This window comes from Phaseolus vulgaris, chromosome 3 (assembly GCF_051622355.1).
Source record: "Phaseolus vulgaris cultivar YP4 chromosome 3, ASM5162235v1, whole genome shotgun sequence".
NCBI classification, from domain to species: Eukaryota; Viridiplantae; Streptophyta; class Magnoliopsida; order Fabales; family Fabaceae; genus Phaseolus; species Phaseolus vulgaris.
In genome coordinates, this window is record NC_143500.1 from 14,665,860 (window position 1) to 14,685,938 (window position 20,079).

Genomic DNA, 20,079 nt, shown 5'->3' on the forward strand with positions numbered 1-20,079 from the left:
ATTTGGAACTCTTAACAAAATTCTGTTAGAAAAACAACAGATTGTTTTACAAAACAGCTAATTGAAATTATTTTTCTGTTAAGAATTTCATATAAAAAAAACTAGTTATTTTATCGAAATAACCAGTTGTTTCAGTTTTTTAGAAAAGAAAAAAATAAAGCAAAGCCTTTTCAAAACCTTTTGAAAACTACTAAGTGTTAAACAATATTGATTTGAAAAAAAAACTGACTAAAATTTCACAGCTTTTTAGAAAACACTTCTTTTAAAAGAGATAAAGAATCAAGTGAGCTTGGATCAATACAAAGTGTGAATTAACAATTCAAAAGCTACTAAACAACACACACAAACACAACAGCAGGTTCTTCAAGTCTTCAACTCATATTTGGAGGCATTAAAGCATCTTGTTCAACATATACATCTAACGATCTCTTGTTCTATGTATATGTATTTACAGAATACATCTTTGGGTGGTTCACGTGATTAATTGTATGGTCCTAGTTTGATTTTGGGTATGTTTTTTTTAAGGTTATACAAGAATCATAACCATTTTTGTGTAATAGGATTGGAACATCCCTAAAAGGATCCATATTTATTTATTTATTTATTCTTTTTATGATAAAAAAAATCATATTTATGAAGACGTTTGACTTGAATATTATCTTTGTGGTAGAAATGATGTTTTGAAATAAATAATTCGACAAGTGATTTGAGATAGAATGTGGAGAATATTGTTCCTATTTCATATTTAGTTCTTTTAATAATTATTTTTCATTGTTATAATTTTTACTTTGGTTAGTTGTAGAATTTTTCAGTGTTCAAATATATTCTTAAACATGAATGGGGATATGCTAAAGATTATATTGAATCCTTCAATTATAGTTAATGAATTGTATTTAACTAAAACAAAATGTCATGAAGATGCATTTGTGTTGGAGAGGAGAAGACACTATGGTAGGTGGGTGGTGACATACTTCAATTTTTGTGGCACCATAACAATAGGAGATTCTTGGCGTACAATATATTTTAACAATAATATTTCTTTTTATTCTTTACTCAGACGGTACTATCATATTTTTAGACTCTTGTTGGAATAAGAAACTAATCTATACTTAGTTGGCTTAGGGAAGGAAAGGAGATTTATGTAGGAGCCATGGTTGAGTTTTGCAACATGGAACGAAAGGAAGCTCGATATATGAAGCAAAATAAGTATTGTTTGGAGTTTCAAGTTACAAAAAACAACCTGTCAATGCGGAAGATGTCCTACAGAAGAGGAAAGTTGTGAGTAAGACTTATGCATATGTGTAAAGTTGTCTAGTCTCAAATGTTCATTCCCAATCTGGACCGAAATTAACACTTGTAATTGTTGAAAATGTCTAAGGTATGCTTTGGATTCATGTTCTAGAGAGATGTTGTTGAACATAAAAATATAAAGAGTCAAGGTTTTCAAAATGTACACCGACAAGACACAGTGATTTTTTTGGCATAATGTAGGATGTGCGGTGTTAAATGGGGTAAAGGGCCTCGATATGTTTTATTATTGTCATGGATTTTATGTTTGGTACACGTTACCAATCATGTGCGTCTAATCTTTGAAGATTTGTTTCTTTGATCATTTTGGATCTTATTGGAGTTTTATGCAGGAATTTTGTGGAACTTTGTGTAATTTTGTGTACAATGATTGAAACATCACTTAAATACTTTTATTTATTAATTTTTTATTTGCCGATAAAAAAACTTGATAATTTATATCCTTATATAAATACATTAAATATTATTACTAATTTTTTTTAATAATTTCTAATTGTGCTCTGACATCTACACATGTAAAAAAAAATGTTTACATTGTCTACCAGTAACTTTAGAAAAGTATGAAAAAAATTATTAAAGAAAACAAAGAATCTACTACATATGTGTTTCTAGAAAATAAAAGTGATATTTTCCGGTAATCACCGTATGTTACATTAATTATTTAAATATAAAAAATATAAGAAAAATAAGTTTTAATAAATATATAAAAAGTAATTTATGAAAAATAATCATCTTATCTCATAACCTATATATATATATATATATATATATATATATATAGAAAAATTTGTCACGAAATTACTATGCTCAAAACTTGAGATCTAAAAAGTATTTTAAATTTGAAAGTTAAAGTCTTCTCTTAATTTCAAACTATTACTATGCATTCAAGTTTGTTTATTTGCATCATATTATTCGAGAGTTTGCCTAAATTATATATTATTCTACAATATGTTAAAATTACATTATCATTTTTTTCAGAAAATTTAATAAAAATATATGTATATTGACTTTAAAATAAATTATCATGTTAAGATTTTAATGAATTTCAAATTATGAACTTAAAAGTCATATCTAAATATAATTATTTGAACTATTAATTTCTAATATACGTGAAATTTAGCATTTTCTTATTAAAAAATTATACTATACTTTATTAAGAAAATAACATTTACAAAGATATAATTCTATGAACTATATAGCCGAAATTCACAAGAAAAATAAGCGAACTCGACCTAATAACAAAGATTTGAAGTACATAGATTCTATGTTCATACCTTAGTACCACCGTTTTACAACATTAAAAAAAACTCCATTTCTTCTTCCTCTAACTTCTAAATCTCTATAAAGGGATTTCGAATATTATATAATGGAAAAATTAACATGGAGAGGAAATAAAAAAAAAATGCTCATTCTCATTAAAATAGACTTTTTTTGTGACATACATATATATGTTTTCACAAAGAATTTTTCCTTCAGTGATGATATTTTGAATAAGTCTGCCTCTATACATATTATTCTCTTCTTGGGAGAGTGTGTAATTTATTGGAGTACAAATTAAAATTTGAATAAGAATAATTTTACAAGCTTCAAATTTTATCAAATATGGTTAACAACCAGATTCAACAAATCTTGATCTCAATATAAATGGATATAGTAGCCACAACAGGAATTTACCTGTAAGGAGAATTAGGGTTTAGAACCCTATATATCTAAAACCGATTCTAATTTATTGATATGATATACAAATCTGGCAAACTCTATCCTACTATTGTACATGAAAAATATTGGATTCTTACTGTTCTATACAATTACTGATGCAAATAACCTTTTGAATACACAAAACCATTGAGCAGCATGATCTGATCTTGAATCAACTAACCTCAGGAATACTCTCTAACACGGGTCTCCACAACTCGTGACGAGAATCCTGATGATATCTTGCTTTTATCAAGCGAAGCAGAACTAGTTCTGCAGAACTTCTCCCTACTTGCTTCTTACAAACCTGTTGTGGCTTCTCCAACAGTTCAGCCAGCTCTTTCTTTGAAATCATTATCTTCACCTTCCCATTCGCATTAGGAGAAGCTTTTAGTGCTCCCATAAGCTTCTCCTTCTGCACTTTCCCTAAACTCAATCCACGACCACGAGTTTGATCAAACCCCTTGCTTGAGCCTGTGGTCTTGGACGTTAAATCACTCCAGTCCTCGCCGTCCCACTCCATTGATGAAGCTGGCTGGCAACAGTTTCCCATATTCTCACAGATGAATGATGTGTGTGATGAAAGTTGGTTATAATCCTTTGAGTGTGATGTGTATTGGTAATGAAGATTGTATCAGCAGTGATGTGTATTGTTGTTGATAATGAAGATTGTATCAGCAGTGATGTGTATGTTATTAAGTGGTAGGTATTATAATGAAGTTTTGTGAGGGATGATGGGTTTGAATTTGATAGGTATATATAGAGGGTGGTGTGAGGGGAATGGATACGTTGGTATTTATAATTTATAATTGCGGTGACGGCACCTAGAATGTGGTCTCGTTCTTGGTCATGGCAGCTGCAGGTGGCTTCCTTGACCAAATACTAAACACGTGTCTGTTATATAAGTCGACTAAGTTTTATCTTTTGTTAGAGTGTGAAACTAATGGGGAATGAAGCATCCTAAGGAGTCACTAAGTGAAAATGTCACAAATCTTGGATCTTCTCAAACTATTTATATCCAAATATCATTCATATCATAAAAAAACCTATAAAAAATTGTTAAATAAAAATTACTTTTTAGATAAAAAATAAATAATTAATCATAATTAAATTAAATATTAGTTAGAGATTAAAAAATTATTAAAATTATTAGTATTTAAAGTAGTTTTTATTATTAAAAATTTATAAATTAATTTTTAGATTGATATTTAATTACTTTTCAACATTTTAGCTATCCATCAAATCAAATTATAAAGTTGATAACTAAAATTTTGATAGTTAATTAGATACCAATTTAAAAACTAGTTTATAAATTTTATTAATAATATAAATTATTTTGATGGAAAAAACGCACGCGGAAGTAACACAATCACAAACTATGCAACATAGACACTGACACGAATACCGATACGACAGGGACACGAACACGGAGATACGTAAAATCTCTAAAATGTAGGACACGGGACACGAATCTATATACAATATAATTATGAATTATATAAATTGACAATAAAAATTATGTTCACAAGTATGTTTCAGATTTTTTTTTGGAGCAAAAAGATGCTTTTCAGGAGTGGTTCACAAGGATTTGTTTCTTATTTTTATAATCATAATAACAATTTATACAATAAAGTTTGAATTTTTAGAAAATTAATGTATTTTTCCTTTTTAAAATTGTGTTGGAACTGTATTAGAATTGTCAGAAATCTAAGAAATACTTTTTGAATTGGACACTTCACGGATACACATCTTACCGGTGTCATACGAGTGTTGGTGTCCGATACGAGTATCGGACATCAACACGCCATTTAAAAGGAGTGTTCGAACTTTATAAATCACGAATCAACGGTCAAAAGTAAACAACACACCCAATTGGTCCTGCCTTCACACTCAACATATTTTAAATATCATAATTTTTTTAATTTTAAAATAATATCTAATTTAATTAATATATTGAATAAGTCTCTAAAATTAATTTTTATTTAATTATTTAATTACCGTGAAATACCTTGTCAATCAAGATTTCCTCTCCAATTCACCCGGTACAAAGTTGTTTATTTTTAATGATATTTATTTTCCTTTCAAAAGAATACCATTTGAATTACTATTTGTCTGGGGTTTCAATAGTTTAACACGTTGGTGAGATTTTGACACACATTTACCATTTTTTTCTTCCATACAAGTTCCTACTATTCTTAATTTTTCTTGTAATGATATTGGAATAGATTTCAAACAGAGTTACCTCCCTAAGGTTGAACAAGTTTGAAGAAACAGTGAGGCAACATAATGACAGTGATAGAAGTGTGTGAAGAGAAGTTAGGTATTATATATAGTGTGTAGCATGACTATGTGTTGATTGAGACGCCAAGTAGGAAAAAGGAAAAAAGAAGAAAAAAAAGAGTGAATATATATTGGTCATTCAATCATCCATTGTTATTCTTATTCTTATCTCAATCCAAACCTCATTCTCCATTTGGCCATCCAAACAGAAGAGGTATTACATTTTCAACGCATATATAAATAACAGAGTCAAAAGTTTTTTGTTTTTCAAAGTTATATCATGTTTGTATCGTGATGCAGTGAACTTTAGTATTTTACAAATACTCTTTTCCTTGTTCGTAGAGGTCATGCGGCCTGGCCTAAAATAATTATGTATGAATACTTTACGAAGATCAACGTAATAAAAAATGGAAATGTCTCTAACAAGGACCACTTGTACAAAAACACGTGAAGTTTCACGTATTTTTAATCTTTTTAGATTTTTCTTTCCCAATGACCCAAGTGAACAAATACTAAATAACCTACACATTAAGACATCAACATAAATTAATTTATTGCTGGATTCAGGTTTTTTTTTTATCAGCAATAAAAAATAAATAAATGGGAACCACTTTAGGGGTGGTCAAACCCTTATACATAAATAGCTAGCGTTTTATCAACTTTCAACCAAGGAACACTTTCTAACTTAAATAAGGAACAACCAAAACAACTCAAAAAAGCGTTAAACAACCAGCCTCATACAATCTATTGGGTTCAAAACTCAGTTGGGATACGTAAAGGAATTACAACAGGACTTTGCAAAAATCCAAGACCAACATTTACATGTACCCGTGCAAATACCTCGAGCGCATCTATCAGTCCTGGATTCAGGGTAAGGACTTTATTTTAGAGTTGTTTTAATTAGAAAGGTAATAGATTTTTCATTTCATTTTTTCATATAGATGCACGAGATAACAGTAATGCATCCATTTAACGAGATAAGTTAACTTAGGTTGATGCGTTGAGTTGAGTTTTTTTTTTATAATTTTATAATTTTAATATTTTGATGTTTAGTTATACTACTATATTTGTTTTTGTTTTATGATTGACATATATAATAGTTATTTATTATTTTTTACATTTTTTTGTTTGGGTTGAAATTTTTCACTTGATGAGAAATGGGCTCTGTTTAATCTACAACATATTTTAGAGGGTCAAGATATTAATTTGTTTTGATATACAAGGGAATAAAGTGGGAAGAAGAAGGAACAAAAAAAAGTTAGAGAATTTATTAAGTTTCTTAGAAAAAAAAATTAAATGTGTACATGAAATACCATAAATACTCCTAATAAGAAAAAATAATTATAGAGAAAGAAATTTATTCTAGGTGTTTAACATCAAACCATCTTATCCATATTTAATTAATTATTTAAAGTTATTATTTTATTTTTTAGTATTATTTTAAACATGATTTTTTTTTTTAATTCAAAGAAATATATAAATAATAATAACAATAAATTAAAAGTAAATATTTTTTCATTCAATTCAATGAACTTAGATAAAAGAAAGTTAGTTATAAGTTATATTATTATTTTAAAACTTTTCAAGTATGTTTATATTTATTTGTGTTGTTATATAGTAGATGAATGTCTACATAGTTAAAAATATCACCTTGGAGTACTAGGATATTCATAGGTGAAACTTGGAACTATATGTACCTGGATGCTCGAAATTGTCAATGTTAGGTAGTGAGTGTATATCTCTTTTGTAGGGTGATAAATTGTCGATACTCTCCAGAAAAATAATTTTAATTGTATCAATGTTTTTAATGAGAAATATTCAACTACCTAATCACTTCCTAATATGAGTTGATTTGAGAATTACACATTTTTAAAGATTTCACTTTGATTGATTTTGATTAGCAAGATAAGGTGATGACTCAGTGTTGGACACGAACTTAACCAAGTGGTTAAGTAAGTGTGAAGGTTCTCTTCAAATAGAAAAATAAAAAAGAACCACACAAGGAATGACAATGCAAGCAAAAAATTAAGAAATAAAAAGATACTAGAATAGAAGTTTGCGGAAATGAAAGAGAGGAATTTAGAGTCTAAGAAGAAAGAACTTAGATGGTTGAAGAATTCCATGGAGGTGGAGAGATGGGGGAGTCACGCCACTTGGAGGCGGAGGAGCCCAAGATAACTGATGAAGGGAGTCGCCACTTAAAGCATATTTGCCAAGATAAGACTCAGAGAAAACTAGATACTCATAAATTCACTCAAGTAGAGTTTCTTTACTCAAAATGTGTTGTGATTTACAAGAGGGGTGATCATCTATTTGTAGTGACAGGTGCCATGTGATTAAGGCATGGAGGGAAATTTTAAATTCAAAATAAGCTATCTTAACTCCTAAAAATCTGCCACTAATTGTAGATCTATAAGAGGTCATGCTTTTCACATTTAAGTATGGGCTTAATGTGAAAAGTGTGATTAGGGCTTGCACATGGGAGATGATGCACTCCAAACTCTTGAGTGCATGATTGAATGGAGAATGCAGTGGAATGGAGTGGTGATGGAGGCATCGAACGATTGAGAGGTGCTAGGTTTGGGAAGTTTGATGGTGCAATGAAGCGGGATGAGGTTTGGCCAACCTTCCTAAGTTCACTAGGCCAAAGAGGCTCACTAGCAAGAGAGATTTGGGAGGGAATGATTGTTCCAATTCAGAACTCTTCATTCAATTAATTGCAAATCTGAATACATTAGTGGATTTGAGTATAGATGAAGGCAGTTTGCTCCTTAAGCTACCATAACTCTAGTTAAGTGAACTTAAATATAGTGAGTATGGTGGCTTAAGGAAGTCGTATGTGCTCTTCTAAGGTGCTATAGAAGCCCTTACTTGTGTGACAAGTTAGGGTTTCTAGAGTATACTTATTTATCTATAAAATACTCTAGATAAAAGTATAATACAAATCTTATACAAATTATTTTTATTATTTCTACAGACAGTTCATATGTCTTTTATTCTTGTGTATGGTGGCTTTGGATGGTCCTCCATCGGGAGACTTTCAAGATGTCAGGGTTTCTCTATGGCCCATGAACAAGCCCAATTTTTATGTTTTTTTAACACCTCCTCTTAAAAAGATTAAAATAAAGAATAGTTTGTATCCTGACCCATGCTTTGGTGTTCTGCTCTTGATGATCTTCTGAGGGATGGTGGGGCCTTGAGTCCTAGCCTGAGATGCATGACCTAGCCTTGAATAGTCTTTTTCTGCTCTTGGTCATCTTCTTGTAATGTTGGACTAGTTTAGATGGTGATGCTCCTTTCATGGTTACATCACTTCCTAAGTAACTTTTCACGTTCATATTGCGTCATCAGAAATAGAATATGATTCCATATCTTTGATAAAGTGAGATTTAGTCATATAACTGTAGATTAAATTATAGACCTTCATTGTTTGTATTGTATGTTAACTTTATCAAGATTGATATTTAAGGTTTGCAAAGACCTTACTTTTTGTGTGTTTTTCTTTCATATGTACATGCGGTGCAAGTAGAAGAAGAACATGCTCAATAAGAATTGTTTAAGAAAACTTTATGAGATCTTCTCTAAGATGTTGTCTCATGGAAAACCTGGTTTTTATATCTTTGGGATATATTATAGATAGTCCTATATTTTGATATAGACTCTTATTATTATACAACACATATATGTTTTTGTAATATACTATGAATAATTATACAAATGTAAAATGTTGACATATATATATATATATATGTGTGTGTGTGTGTATGTATCTATGAGGTTATGATATGATTAATGTTCCCATTAAGAAAATCTTATTGCACACAAAAAATTACTCCTAATTTCTAGTTAAATAACAATTACTTATATAATAAATTACTTATACAAACATGGTGGTAAAAATTGTTGGTTTGATTGTTATCGGAAATTCTTGGAAAGAGATCACCCCTTTATAAGAAGTAAGAGGAGATTTATGAAAAATAGAAATAATCAGATGGGCCTCCTTATATGTTGAATGGAGAGAAATTGTGGGAATTTATTTGAGACTTTCCAAAAGTTGTTGATGGTTCATTTGATACCTTACCAGGGTATGGACAATATCGTAATTGGACAAAAAGATTATTTTTTTGGGATCTCCCATATTGGAAACACAACTTGTTAAGACACAACATTGACGTCATGCACATAGAAAAAACTTTTTTGATAATATTTTCAATATTGTAATGGATGTGAAGGGTAAAACAAAGGACAATCACAAAGCAATAATGGATGTTGCTGAATTTTGCGCACGTGGGGACTTAGAGTTGGTACAATTAGGAAATGGGAAGTTAACTAAGCCAAAGGCAAACTACAATTTCACAATAAAATATGCAAAATCATTTTATAAATGGATTACAAAGTTGAAGATGTCAGATGGTTATGCGTCTAACATTGCAAGGTGTGCAAATATTGATAAAAGGGGTATGCATGGAATGAAAAGTCATGATTGCCATGAGATTATCATGTTTTCATGGACTATTTACTACAAATTGCATTTTGTTCATTACCAGAATTTGTCTGGAATGTCATTGCTGAAATAAGTCAATTTTTTAGAGATTTATGTTGTAACACTTTGAGGATGGATGATTTAATTTGAATGGAAGCAAATATATCAATCATTATTTGTAAATTGGAAAGAATCTTTCCACCAAAAATATACCAATCATTATTATGCTAAAGACTTTGACGATCAGCCTGTGCATTAAGTTCATCATGAATATAAGTAAAATTAATTGTAGTATCATCTGATGTATATGTCTAATGGCAGAGCCCCCAGCCACACACAGCCACACAATAAGGAGGATGAAGACTTAGAGTCTGTTTATGGACTTATTTGAAAATATGGGTCCAATTGGGCTTTTGTCTATCTTTGTAGACCCAATCAAAAGAACAACTTTAGGATGAAGGAATGTATAAAACATGTCCAAGAAGACCTCCAATTCATCAAAACATAAACTAGAGATTTGGTCAGAAGAACACAAGAAGACTGAGTTTCGGCTGACTAGTGAATATTGTTTTTGGGTCAAGCTTTAGCTTAAATAAATTGTATAAATTTGTTTAGGCACCTTAAAACCAACCTAGATTAAATTAGGGTTTTTAGAAGACTTCTAATTTAACCTAGGTCGATCCTAAACCTAAAAAGAGTCACATGAACCACACCTTGGTCATGCTTGCCTTGTGACTCTAAAATAGGCGCCAATTTCAAACCTCTAACATTTGAATTTTCCCACCATTTGCTTTGTACATTGGTCGGACCTCTACCTATATAAAGAGGTGTTTGGATCATGAAATTCTAAGATCAAATATATGAGTGAATAGTTGCCAAGTTTGCATGTTTTCTCACTCCCTTGTCTAAACTCTCTAAAATGTGACCTTGATCTTCTTCTTCACCTTTTCCAAGTGATATGGCATAACCAATCACTCTCCCTACTTCTCATGCACCTTCAAGGAATCCATAGCTCCATTGGAGTCATCTTTGTTCGCGACTTCAATTGAGCTTCCGCACACCACCTCAAAGTTGCAAAGAAATCCAATCGGAATGAAGGCTACATGCAAATATCCATTAAATGAAGTTTTCACAAACCCTAAACTACTAACTAATCAACACATACATGCAAATATTTATTATAAAACTAATTAAAATTTTTAAAATACTAACCTTTTATAGTGGAGTTGTGGGTGCAATAAACTCTACGATGGAAGCACCAGTCTAGCGCAGTGGGCAACGAGATGTTCAGCGCAGTGGAATAAGTGGTCTGGCGCGGTGGTGAGGTGAAAAAGATGTATGGCGTAGTGGAGAGGTGAAAAGGAGGTTCGAGAGGTGCTAAAGGCATGCGAACGTCCCGGTAGCATGTGGAGGTGCTAGCGGCATGCGAAAGGTGTTGTCAGCATGTAAAGGTGTTGCCAACATGAAGGGTTGGTGGCAGAGGCAGCTGTTTGCGCACGTAGAGGTTTAACGTGCGAAGGAGGGTTGGAGCAACAGAGGAGGGCTAGAGCGACGTTGACTATGATGGAGAGGGAGAAAGGAACGAAAGAGAGCTTAGGGTGCATAGGGGGTAGATCGGAGGCAGGGAGTTGTTTGAGTGTAGTGGAGAGGGAGAGAGGCACGAATGAGAAAAAGAATGAATGAGAGCGTGTAATGCGAGCTGAGATTTAATTTTCGCTCTTTTAACGACGGTTTTCCACTTAACTGTTGCTACTTTGCCACAACTCCTCATTAACGACAGTTTGAAAAAGAACCATCATTATTTTTCCTACATATCTTCATCAACGACAGTTTAAAGTCCAACATTCGTTATTTATCAACATTTATTCACCAAAATGCCACTGTGCTTCTTCCTAAGATGGGTTTCTATCAAATGTTGTTATTCACAATCGTTTTTAAGGTGTTTTGCACTAGTGTTATGGTCTTTTTTTCATTTTAAGTGTGTTTTTGGTCCACCTAAATTCTTGTAGTGATGGAAGAAGGTCAAACTCAAGATCAACCACTAGGTCAATGGCAAGAAAGATTCAAGAAGACTAGGACTCTGCTACTGATGGCAGAGACTTTCTTTTATACATGTTCAAAAAATGTCATAACGTAGTGTAGTTTCTTTAGAGTAGAATTTATTTTTCTTGCAAAAGTAAAGTAAGAAAAATAGTTGTAAATTTTCTTAATTGTAATTTGGGTTGAATTAGGCATCTAAAAACCAACTTATATTAAATTAGGGTTTCATTAAGACTCCTAATTTAACCTAGGCCAGTCATTTAACCTAAAGAGAGTCACATGAAGCACACCTTGGTCATGCTTGCAATGTGACTCCAAATAGGCGTTATTTTCAAACCTATTTCTTTTGAATTGTCCCACCCTTTTTCTTGTAACCTTGGTCGGACCTCATTACTATATATTGGGATGCTTGACTCTCATTTCTAAGATCAATATATGAGTGAATTGTTGCTAAGTTCGATAGCCTTCTCACTCTCTTGTCTAAAATCTCTAGGATAGACACATTTGGTCTTCTCCTTTCACCTCTCCAAGTGATATGACCCAACCAATCACTCTTCCTACTTTTCATGCACCTTCAAGGAACCCATAGTTCTATTGGAGTCATCCTTGTTCCACTCCTTCCATTGAACTTCCGCAAACCACATAAAAAATCCAAGAAAATAAATCGACAATGAAGACAATGCTATCATGTAATGTACATAAATAGATTAATATATTGTAACATATACAAAATTGAATCTTATTTGAAATTTCTTGATGTTTTAACAAAAAAATTTAAGTTCTTATCCTTTCTAAGATTGGAATGTAGGATATATTGGAGATATATAGTACGTAATATATTATATTATGCATTAGAATTTATTGTTTGTTAATTTTTTAAAATTTTCTAAAGAGGGTGCAATAACTTATCTTGTACATTCTTTTGTATAACTTTTCATTTTGTTTGATGGAAGAATGCCTAGTTCCTAACTTTTTTCTCTTATATTCTACTTTTTCGTATGATTTCTTTTGTTAATTATATATATAAGTGATTCGATAACGGTTCGGTAGCGGATGATTTAATAAGTTCAACAAACACTTGTTAGGATAGACTCGAAATACCGACTTATAAGGTGAGGTTTGCACCCACTTATATACAGTGTATGGGTGGTCCGATAACGACCCGATAGCAGGTGGCCTAATAAGCCCAACAAACACTCGTTAGGATAAACTCGAAATGGTTCTAATACCATATTAATGGTTCGATAGCGGGTGACCTGATAAACCCAACAAACACTCGTTAGGATAAACTTAAAATGACTTTGATACCATATTAAGAAGTGGACTTTAAGTCTAACTCAATTTCATAAAACTGACTTATAAGATAAGATTTGCACTCACTTATATACTATGAAATGTCTTAATATCTAATTGATGTAGGATCTCCAAAATGTTCTCTGTAACTTTTCTACTCACTGTTGTAACTTTTCTACTCACTGTTGCAATACACGATAGACTAAAAATTATCTTGTATGAAGGTAGACTTTGACAGAGAAAGACTTTGGTCAATGGCGTCTCTTGTTTGGAATTAATCCTCACGCATATCTTCTTTGGACCGAGGGAAATAAAATTCATAATCTAATGACTTGGAACTTTTTATGTGATATGATGCTTACTTATATGACATTGATGAAAGGTTTATTTTGTTCTTGTGGAGGTGCAACAGGTTACATCATAAAAGGATCAATGGCTGTATTGGGCACGTAAAGATGAACCTTATAGCTTTGTCACTGTCAAGGATTTTGGTGTCTCAAAGGACCGTGACGAAGGAGTTAATTTTAACACAATGTAGCAGTTGTTTCTGCATCAGAAAAGCTCTTCAATTTAACTTTCTACCCACTCCACTACTCACTACTCTACTAATGATAGTTATGGTGAGAATTAATTGAAATAGGCACAATTAGGAGAAAGTAGGTGAAGAGTGAGAGGCCATATACACACAAAAGCATAATATCAAAGAGTTAATGCCAAATTTGATTAGGCTTGTTTAGTTGCCTTAAGGAGAGAAAAGAAAGAAAGAAAAAGTACACATGTTTTACTCCACTCACCCACTCACTCCATGTCTAAGACATCTTCCCATCCTAGCAAAAGTCAATAAAGACGCATTTGGAAACCTGCTGCAATAATGAAATATCAGTGGTTACCTTACCATTTACCATTTACACTTGCCATCAGAGTGAGAGATAACATATCTCTGTCACATATGGGCAAATTTCACCTAAATGGTAATGGTGCACTTTTTTTTTTAGATTTACCTAAATGGACAAATTCTGAAAAAAATATAGAAATGGGCATTTTTTTTTAATTCTCAATATCAATTAAATTTATTAATCCAGCAACTATTGTCTTTTTAAGTAAAGTTGTCCACTAAATAAAATTAGATATTGAATTGGGAACTGCGGTATATTTTATCTCAATTAAAGTTATCAATTTAGTTGTCAAGTTTAGGATTTAAGGTTTAGGATTTAGGGTTTATAAATAACACCAAAATTTACTTTTGTTTTATTTAAGAAAATGATATATAAAGTTGAAGAACTAAAATGATTTTTTTTTTACAATAATTTTAAATAAATTAGGTTAAAAATGATTTGTTTGATAAATTAAAAATATTTAGTATTTTTTAAATATTGTTAAAGTTAAAAATACACTTATAAAAAAATGTGATATGATTTATGTATAAATTTTTAGATTATATAATATATGAAAGTATAAATTATATAATATGTAAAACGTGATAATATACATGTATTTATGTAAAATAAATGTATTAAAAAATAAATTAAATTATTGAATGAGTCATTAAAAGAAGATGATATTAAAATATTTGATGGGAACAACATTACCATGACTCTACTGTCTAAATAGACAATTTTCTCTGTTGTGACCTTTATTGCAATAGTAAAAACATTTTTTGGTTTGTTCTGAATTGGTTGATCCATTTCATTATGCAAACGAATTGTAATTGGTCGTTCCGAGTTTTTACGTCACATGTGGGGGTCAGGTATGAAATTTGGCCTGGTATAAGTAGATCAATAATCCTCTTTTCGAACGGGATAGAATTCAACTTGATATGTCTTTCTAATCGTGTGAAGGTGTAAATTGGATCAATGAATGTCATAATTTGTAAATGACAAGAGGGACAAACGACAATAACGTGACGACAGGGAAGTGGCCACAATCACACCACCAATCATTTAATCTAACTGTGTATATGACTGAGACCGTCAACCATGTTGGGGGTGGTTAATTCTTGGACATTAAATTCAAAATTTTCTGCATTAAACCTTTCCACAAAACACATAGCCGAATCTTGTTATTTTTTCTAAGGTTGTGATATCTTCTGGATAATAGTGACATGCGCGTAACATGGTGTCTATTTTGAAGGCTCGTTCAACAAACCATGTTTTTGTTTTTTCGAAAGTTGTCTTAACCAAAGCGGAAATCGGCAAAAAACGAGCTCCCTTAAGCACAAAGTTAATGCATTCCGCTAGATTTGTGGTCATATGACCATACCTTTTTCCACCATCGTATGCTTGAGTCCATTTCTCTAACGGTATAAGATATATCCAAAAAAATGTTTGCTTGAACTCAGATCGCATAACTAATAGTTTTGCATGTGCTGTGGGTTGTTTCATCTCATAAGTTGTCATAAAGAAGTAAATAAAACTAGTTAAACGGTAAAAGGTCGTAATTATCTATTTAATTTTAATTTTTTAAATATTATTTATCTATAAAATACAATTTTTCACAATATTCTTATTCTTATTTACTTCATGTAATTTTAAACAGTTTTTAAATTATTATTATGTACATTTTTTAATTTTAAAAAAATCAATTGAACTTGCCAACTGAATTGACAACTTTAATTGAGATAAAATATACTAAAGTTGTCAATGTCCAATTTTATTTAAATTGTCAATATGATTGACAACTTTAATTAAAAAAAATAATGAATTAATGAATTTAATTAATATTACCTACATCATTAACAACTTTAACAAAAAAGTTATCCATTTTTATAATTTTTTCAAAATTTTTCCATTTACATAAATCTAAAAAAAAAAATGCACCATTTTAGTAAAATTTCCCCATATGCCTTTACATTCAGAGAGGGAGATACAAATTTACTACAGAACAAACATTTCAATTTAATCAAGACTAATTTTACTCGATTATTATAATTAATAAAGTTATTATTTATACATTCCATCAAATTTATTATTAAATAAGGATCACAATTTACAGTCTGGTCTACTGGTGGGGGTAGAATAGGTTAGTCCATAGAATTCATAATAAAAAAATCACTATATTTTAGTGTTATTGAAATAGAACAATAATAATGTTGTTTTTAAGTGAAAATAATATGATAACTAACTATTATAATTTTTTAGTAGTTTACCCACACAAAATTTATATTTTATTTTTTATAAAAAAAAATAACTTTAACATATTTATTTAATATAGATGTTAATTTTATATTTATTTACCTTAGTTAACATGTTAAAAAATGAAACGGTGTGAAATATTTACTGATAATTTGTGTTTCAAAAGAATAAAATGTTGAAAAATCATTCCTTATAAGTTATAGAGGATTACAAGATCACATCTTAAATATTTAGCTTCATTTGTTTCTACACATCTTAGAATTTCAAATGCTAAGATATCAGATTTTATTTTGTTTCTTAGCACTTAAGACCAAGCAACTATAGCTTCCTTTTTGGATCACATAAAAATCAAATTGGGTCCAAAGAAATATATTTTTTGTGATAATGTTAGAAGTTCAATATTTATAGTAAGCGAATAGATTATACTTGTCACGAGTAAATGGTAGGTGAAATTCGTGAGAAGTCCTCTAACAAATGAACTGATTTCTTAGTACTATAATCAGTCTCAGACCAGGTTATTATTTTATGCTGTAAAACACCAACAAAATATTCATATAAAGCATCATCCTTCATGCATTCAGATCCATATTTAGAAAGGTTGATTCTACCTTACGTATAATAGAGATTCTTTTAGATTCTCACATTACAACTCTGTTAAATAGTTCATGAATATATTCGGCTCCAAAAAAAAAACATCAAATATTCAATATCACAAATTTAAAAAATGAAATATACATTAAACAAAATTGAAAAATTAACAGTGATAAAAACTTATTACTGAATATAATTTAATCAATATCACAAATTTAAAATGAAATACAGGCCTTTTATTATTATTTTTATTTTAGAATATGGTTTTAAATGTAATTAAATACTAAAATTAGCGCATGCAAAAGGGTGAGGGGTGTGATGAAATTTATCTATTGAGACAGAGAGATTCATTCTGCAACTAAACCAAACAAACAATGAACAACACTCGCAAACATCCAATTTGTTCCGGCGACTTCCCTTCAGCTACTTCTCCCGTCAATTTCCGCCGCCCCACCCCCAAAATTCACCTCTCCGCCAGGAAGCTCGCCGCGCGTTTATGGCACTTCCGCTTCTTTCACCGCTCCTCTTCTCACAAGGTACATTTCTTCACTTCACAATACTCATATTCTCTCCTTTCAATCTCCAAACAATTCATATTCATTCCCAAACCTTATTTTCCGTGATCCCTGTCCTCAAGCTTCAATCTTCTCCACCACCACGTATCAAGCGCACCGAGGAAGAGGCTACACAAGGTGATGGCAGAAAGGTTCTCAGAGACACTAAGTTAATCGGTGGCTCTGTTGTCTCTGTTCTTCTCTCGGAGCTCCTTCGGGCTCAAACCTGCATTAACAAGCTCAAATCAGAACAAAAATCGTCTAAGAAAAAGCTTGAGGAGGAAAAGTTCCTCTGGAAGCGTCGGGAACTCAAGAAGAAGGAATCGGTGTTGGAGGACTTAAAGGATAAGTTAGCCAGGGAAAGGAGAAGTAAAGAGAGGATGGAATCACTTAACTCCAAATTGGTGCATGATTTGGCCGAAGCAAAACTATATGCTGAGCAATTTATGATTAACTACAAGGAGGAAAGGAGAAAAAGAGAAATAACAGAGGAAGTGTGCCACGAATTGGCGATGCAAATAGCAGAAGACAGAGCTAAGCTGGAGGGGATTCGTGAGGAGATGGAGGAAGAGAGGAAGATGTTTCATATGGCAGAGCTGTGGAGAGATGAGAGCATTCAAATGAAGCTACTTGATGCCAAACTTGCCCTGGAAGATAAGTATACTCAGATGATCCACTTGATTGCGCATCTGCAAAGTTTCTTAAGGTCAAGAGGTGATGAACTGGGTGCATCTGAACCACCCAATGTTGAACTTTCATGTGATTTCACCAAGTCAAACTATGTTTTCGACACTTTTGATGAGATCAAAGTTAAAGAGAGGGTGATTGGAGTTGAGTCCTGGTTCCTTTCCACTCTTACTGCTCCCTCTTCCACCGTCCACATTGTAAGTCTTGATGAAGATCATTGCCTCAACAATAATCTTCATAATGTTGACCAAAACGTGAATGGACTAGGGAGTGAAGCAGAATGCTGTGAAAATTCACAGGATGGTTGTTACAAACACTCTGACTCTTCTATGGCACAACAAAACTCTCAAGATCCTACTTTTGGTGAGTGTGAAGGAAGACTTCCAACAAGTTCGGTTAAGAGCCGTGGGTTCAGACAATGGGAATTATTGAGACCACGAAATTTTGCAGACTCGGTGAATCCGCACATTACTCGTGGAATGAAAGGGTGCATAGAATGGCCACGAGGCATGCCCAAAATCAATTCCAAGATAATTCCAATGGAAGAAAGAGTGCGAAAACAGAAATCTCAGTTGCAACATCTACTTAAGCCAGTGGCTTAAGACCTTGTTTGAAAGAGAACGAGTATACAAACAGATTTGAATAAAATTCCATTTATTTAACTTTGTCTAAGGTGGCTTGTGGACCAAATTTGCAGAAGAAACACCACCTCATCACAGATTTTAGCTTATATTTATCGAAAACAGCATTGTGTTATTCGTGAATTATGAGTGTGGGTGGTTGATTCTGTTGTAGAGAGCCAAACCATTTCGATAGCAAGAGGTATTATTATTACTATTCCATGACAAGTGACATTGCGGATATTACCTTGAAATCATGTTATGTGTGTAAACTTTTCAGTGATCTCTTGATTGAGAATTTGTTAAATTTCATGATTATTGTGTACTGAGGCTATTGGTGCTCTTACTTTCCTTCGGGCCCAAGCTGAAGAATTTATGAAATGATAAATTGGTTGCCTATGATTACAATGGTTATCACTGTGGCAATCATAACCTGTCTGAGTAAAAACGCAGAAAAACAAAGCAATCATGATATGACATGATTTACTTTTCTAGTGCTACATTCAGTGTTGTTAACCTAAATGCAATGCCTGAGATGAGATTAAATGATTAAGAATGATTGGTTAAAGTGATAACAAGAATGTTGGTGGAGAAGAATCCGGCGCGCCTGATGATGCGCCTATAATTTTTGGTGTCTTTCTTTGCTGGCAGATATTGTTAGCTATCTTTATGATGACCGCCCAATCCACGCCACCCTTCATTATACCATAAATACCACTCTTCTTTGGTTAACACAATTTCTTGCAATTTTTTTTACTAAAACTTTAATTAACAATATAATATTATATATAGAATTTAGTTGAAGCAAACTTTTAATAAAACATCTAGTTTTAAAAAAAAAGTATAGTTCCGATATCAAGTTCGAAAGATAGCATCGTTAGGGTCAATAATCATATCCGATTTGGAGGTTGGTGTTCCATCACAATTTTGTCGTGTTTCGATTGGGGAGTAGATATGTAAGGATTTGAGGAAGTGCATATGTGAGGATGTGAGAAGAAAGTGAGAAGAAAGTGAGGTTGTTTGAATTGTAGTATGTAGAGTGAATCTGTGAGAAAAGTTTATGGGAGTTGGTGAGTGATATGATGGTTGTGAGGGAGTTTTATTTTTTTTTTAAATTGTTAAATGTTACTTTACAAATTTATCCCTACCTATTAATTTTTTTTAATAATAAAATGAGTTATTTTTGTTTAGAAATAAACAACTTTCACATATTCGTAGATTTAAAAATTAAAATTAAAAAATATATATATATTAAATATATATATATATATAATTTAAAAATTATAATTAGAAAAAAAAATGTATTCGACAAATTAAATAAAAATAGAACTTCAAATAATTTCTTAAAATATTAAACATGTATTATAAAATTAAAAAATAAATCACATCTTATATAA

The 20,079-nt window shown here is 31.5% G+C and overlaps 2 protein-coding genes across 2 annotated transcripts; one reads left to right on the forward strand and one right to left on the reverse strand.

The window, feature by feature from the left end:
* Nucleotides 1-2,832: 2,832 nt before the first annotated feature.
* LOC137805817 (uncharacterized) lies at nucleotides 2,833-3,743 on the reverse strand. The gene has a single exon (XM_068605733.2). It carries the CDS (start codon nucleotides 3,554-3,556, stop codon nucleotides 3,179-3,181), a length of 378 nt encoding a protein of 125 aa, XP_068461834.1. The 5' UTR covers nucleotides 3,557-3,743; the 3' UTR covers nucleotides 2,833-3,178.
* Nucleotides 3,744-17,125: 13,382 nt separating this feature from the next.
* Nucleotides 17,126-19,096, forward strand: LOC137806693 (uncharacterized). The gene is made up of 2 exons (XM_068606931.1): nucleotides 17,126-17,357; nucleotides 17,459-19,096. The coding sequence occupies exons 1-2, from the start codon at nucleotides 17,196-17,198 to the stop codon at nucleotides 18,662-18,664; spliced, it is 1,368 nt and encodes a 455-aa protein (XP_068463032.1). The 5' UTR covers nucleotides 17,126-17,195; the 3' UTR covers nucleotides 18,665-19,096.
* Nucleotides 19,097-20,079: the final 983 nt, after the last annotated feature.

What these genes read in the sequence shown, in the direction of transcription:
- LOC137806693 (XM_068606931.1), top strand. Translation starts at nt 17,196, where the DNA reads ATGAACAACACTCGCAAACATCCAATTTGTTCCGGCGACTTCCCTTCA. An exon ending in ACCGCTCCTCTTCTCACAAG is followed by an intron (nt 17,358 to 17,458) that starts GTACATTTCTTC and finishes CCTGTCCTCAAG; the next exon opens with CTTCAATCTTCTCCACCACC.
- LOC137805817 (XM_068605733.2), bottom strand. Translation starts at nt 3,556, where the DNA reads ATGGGAAACTGTTGCCAGCCAGCTTCATCAATGGAGTGGGACGGCGAG.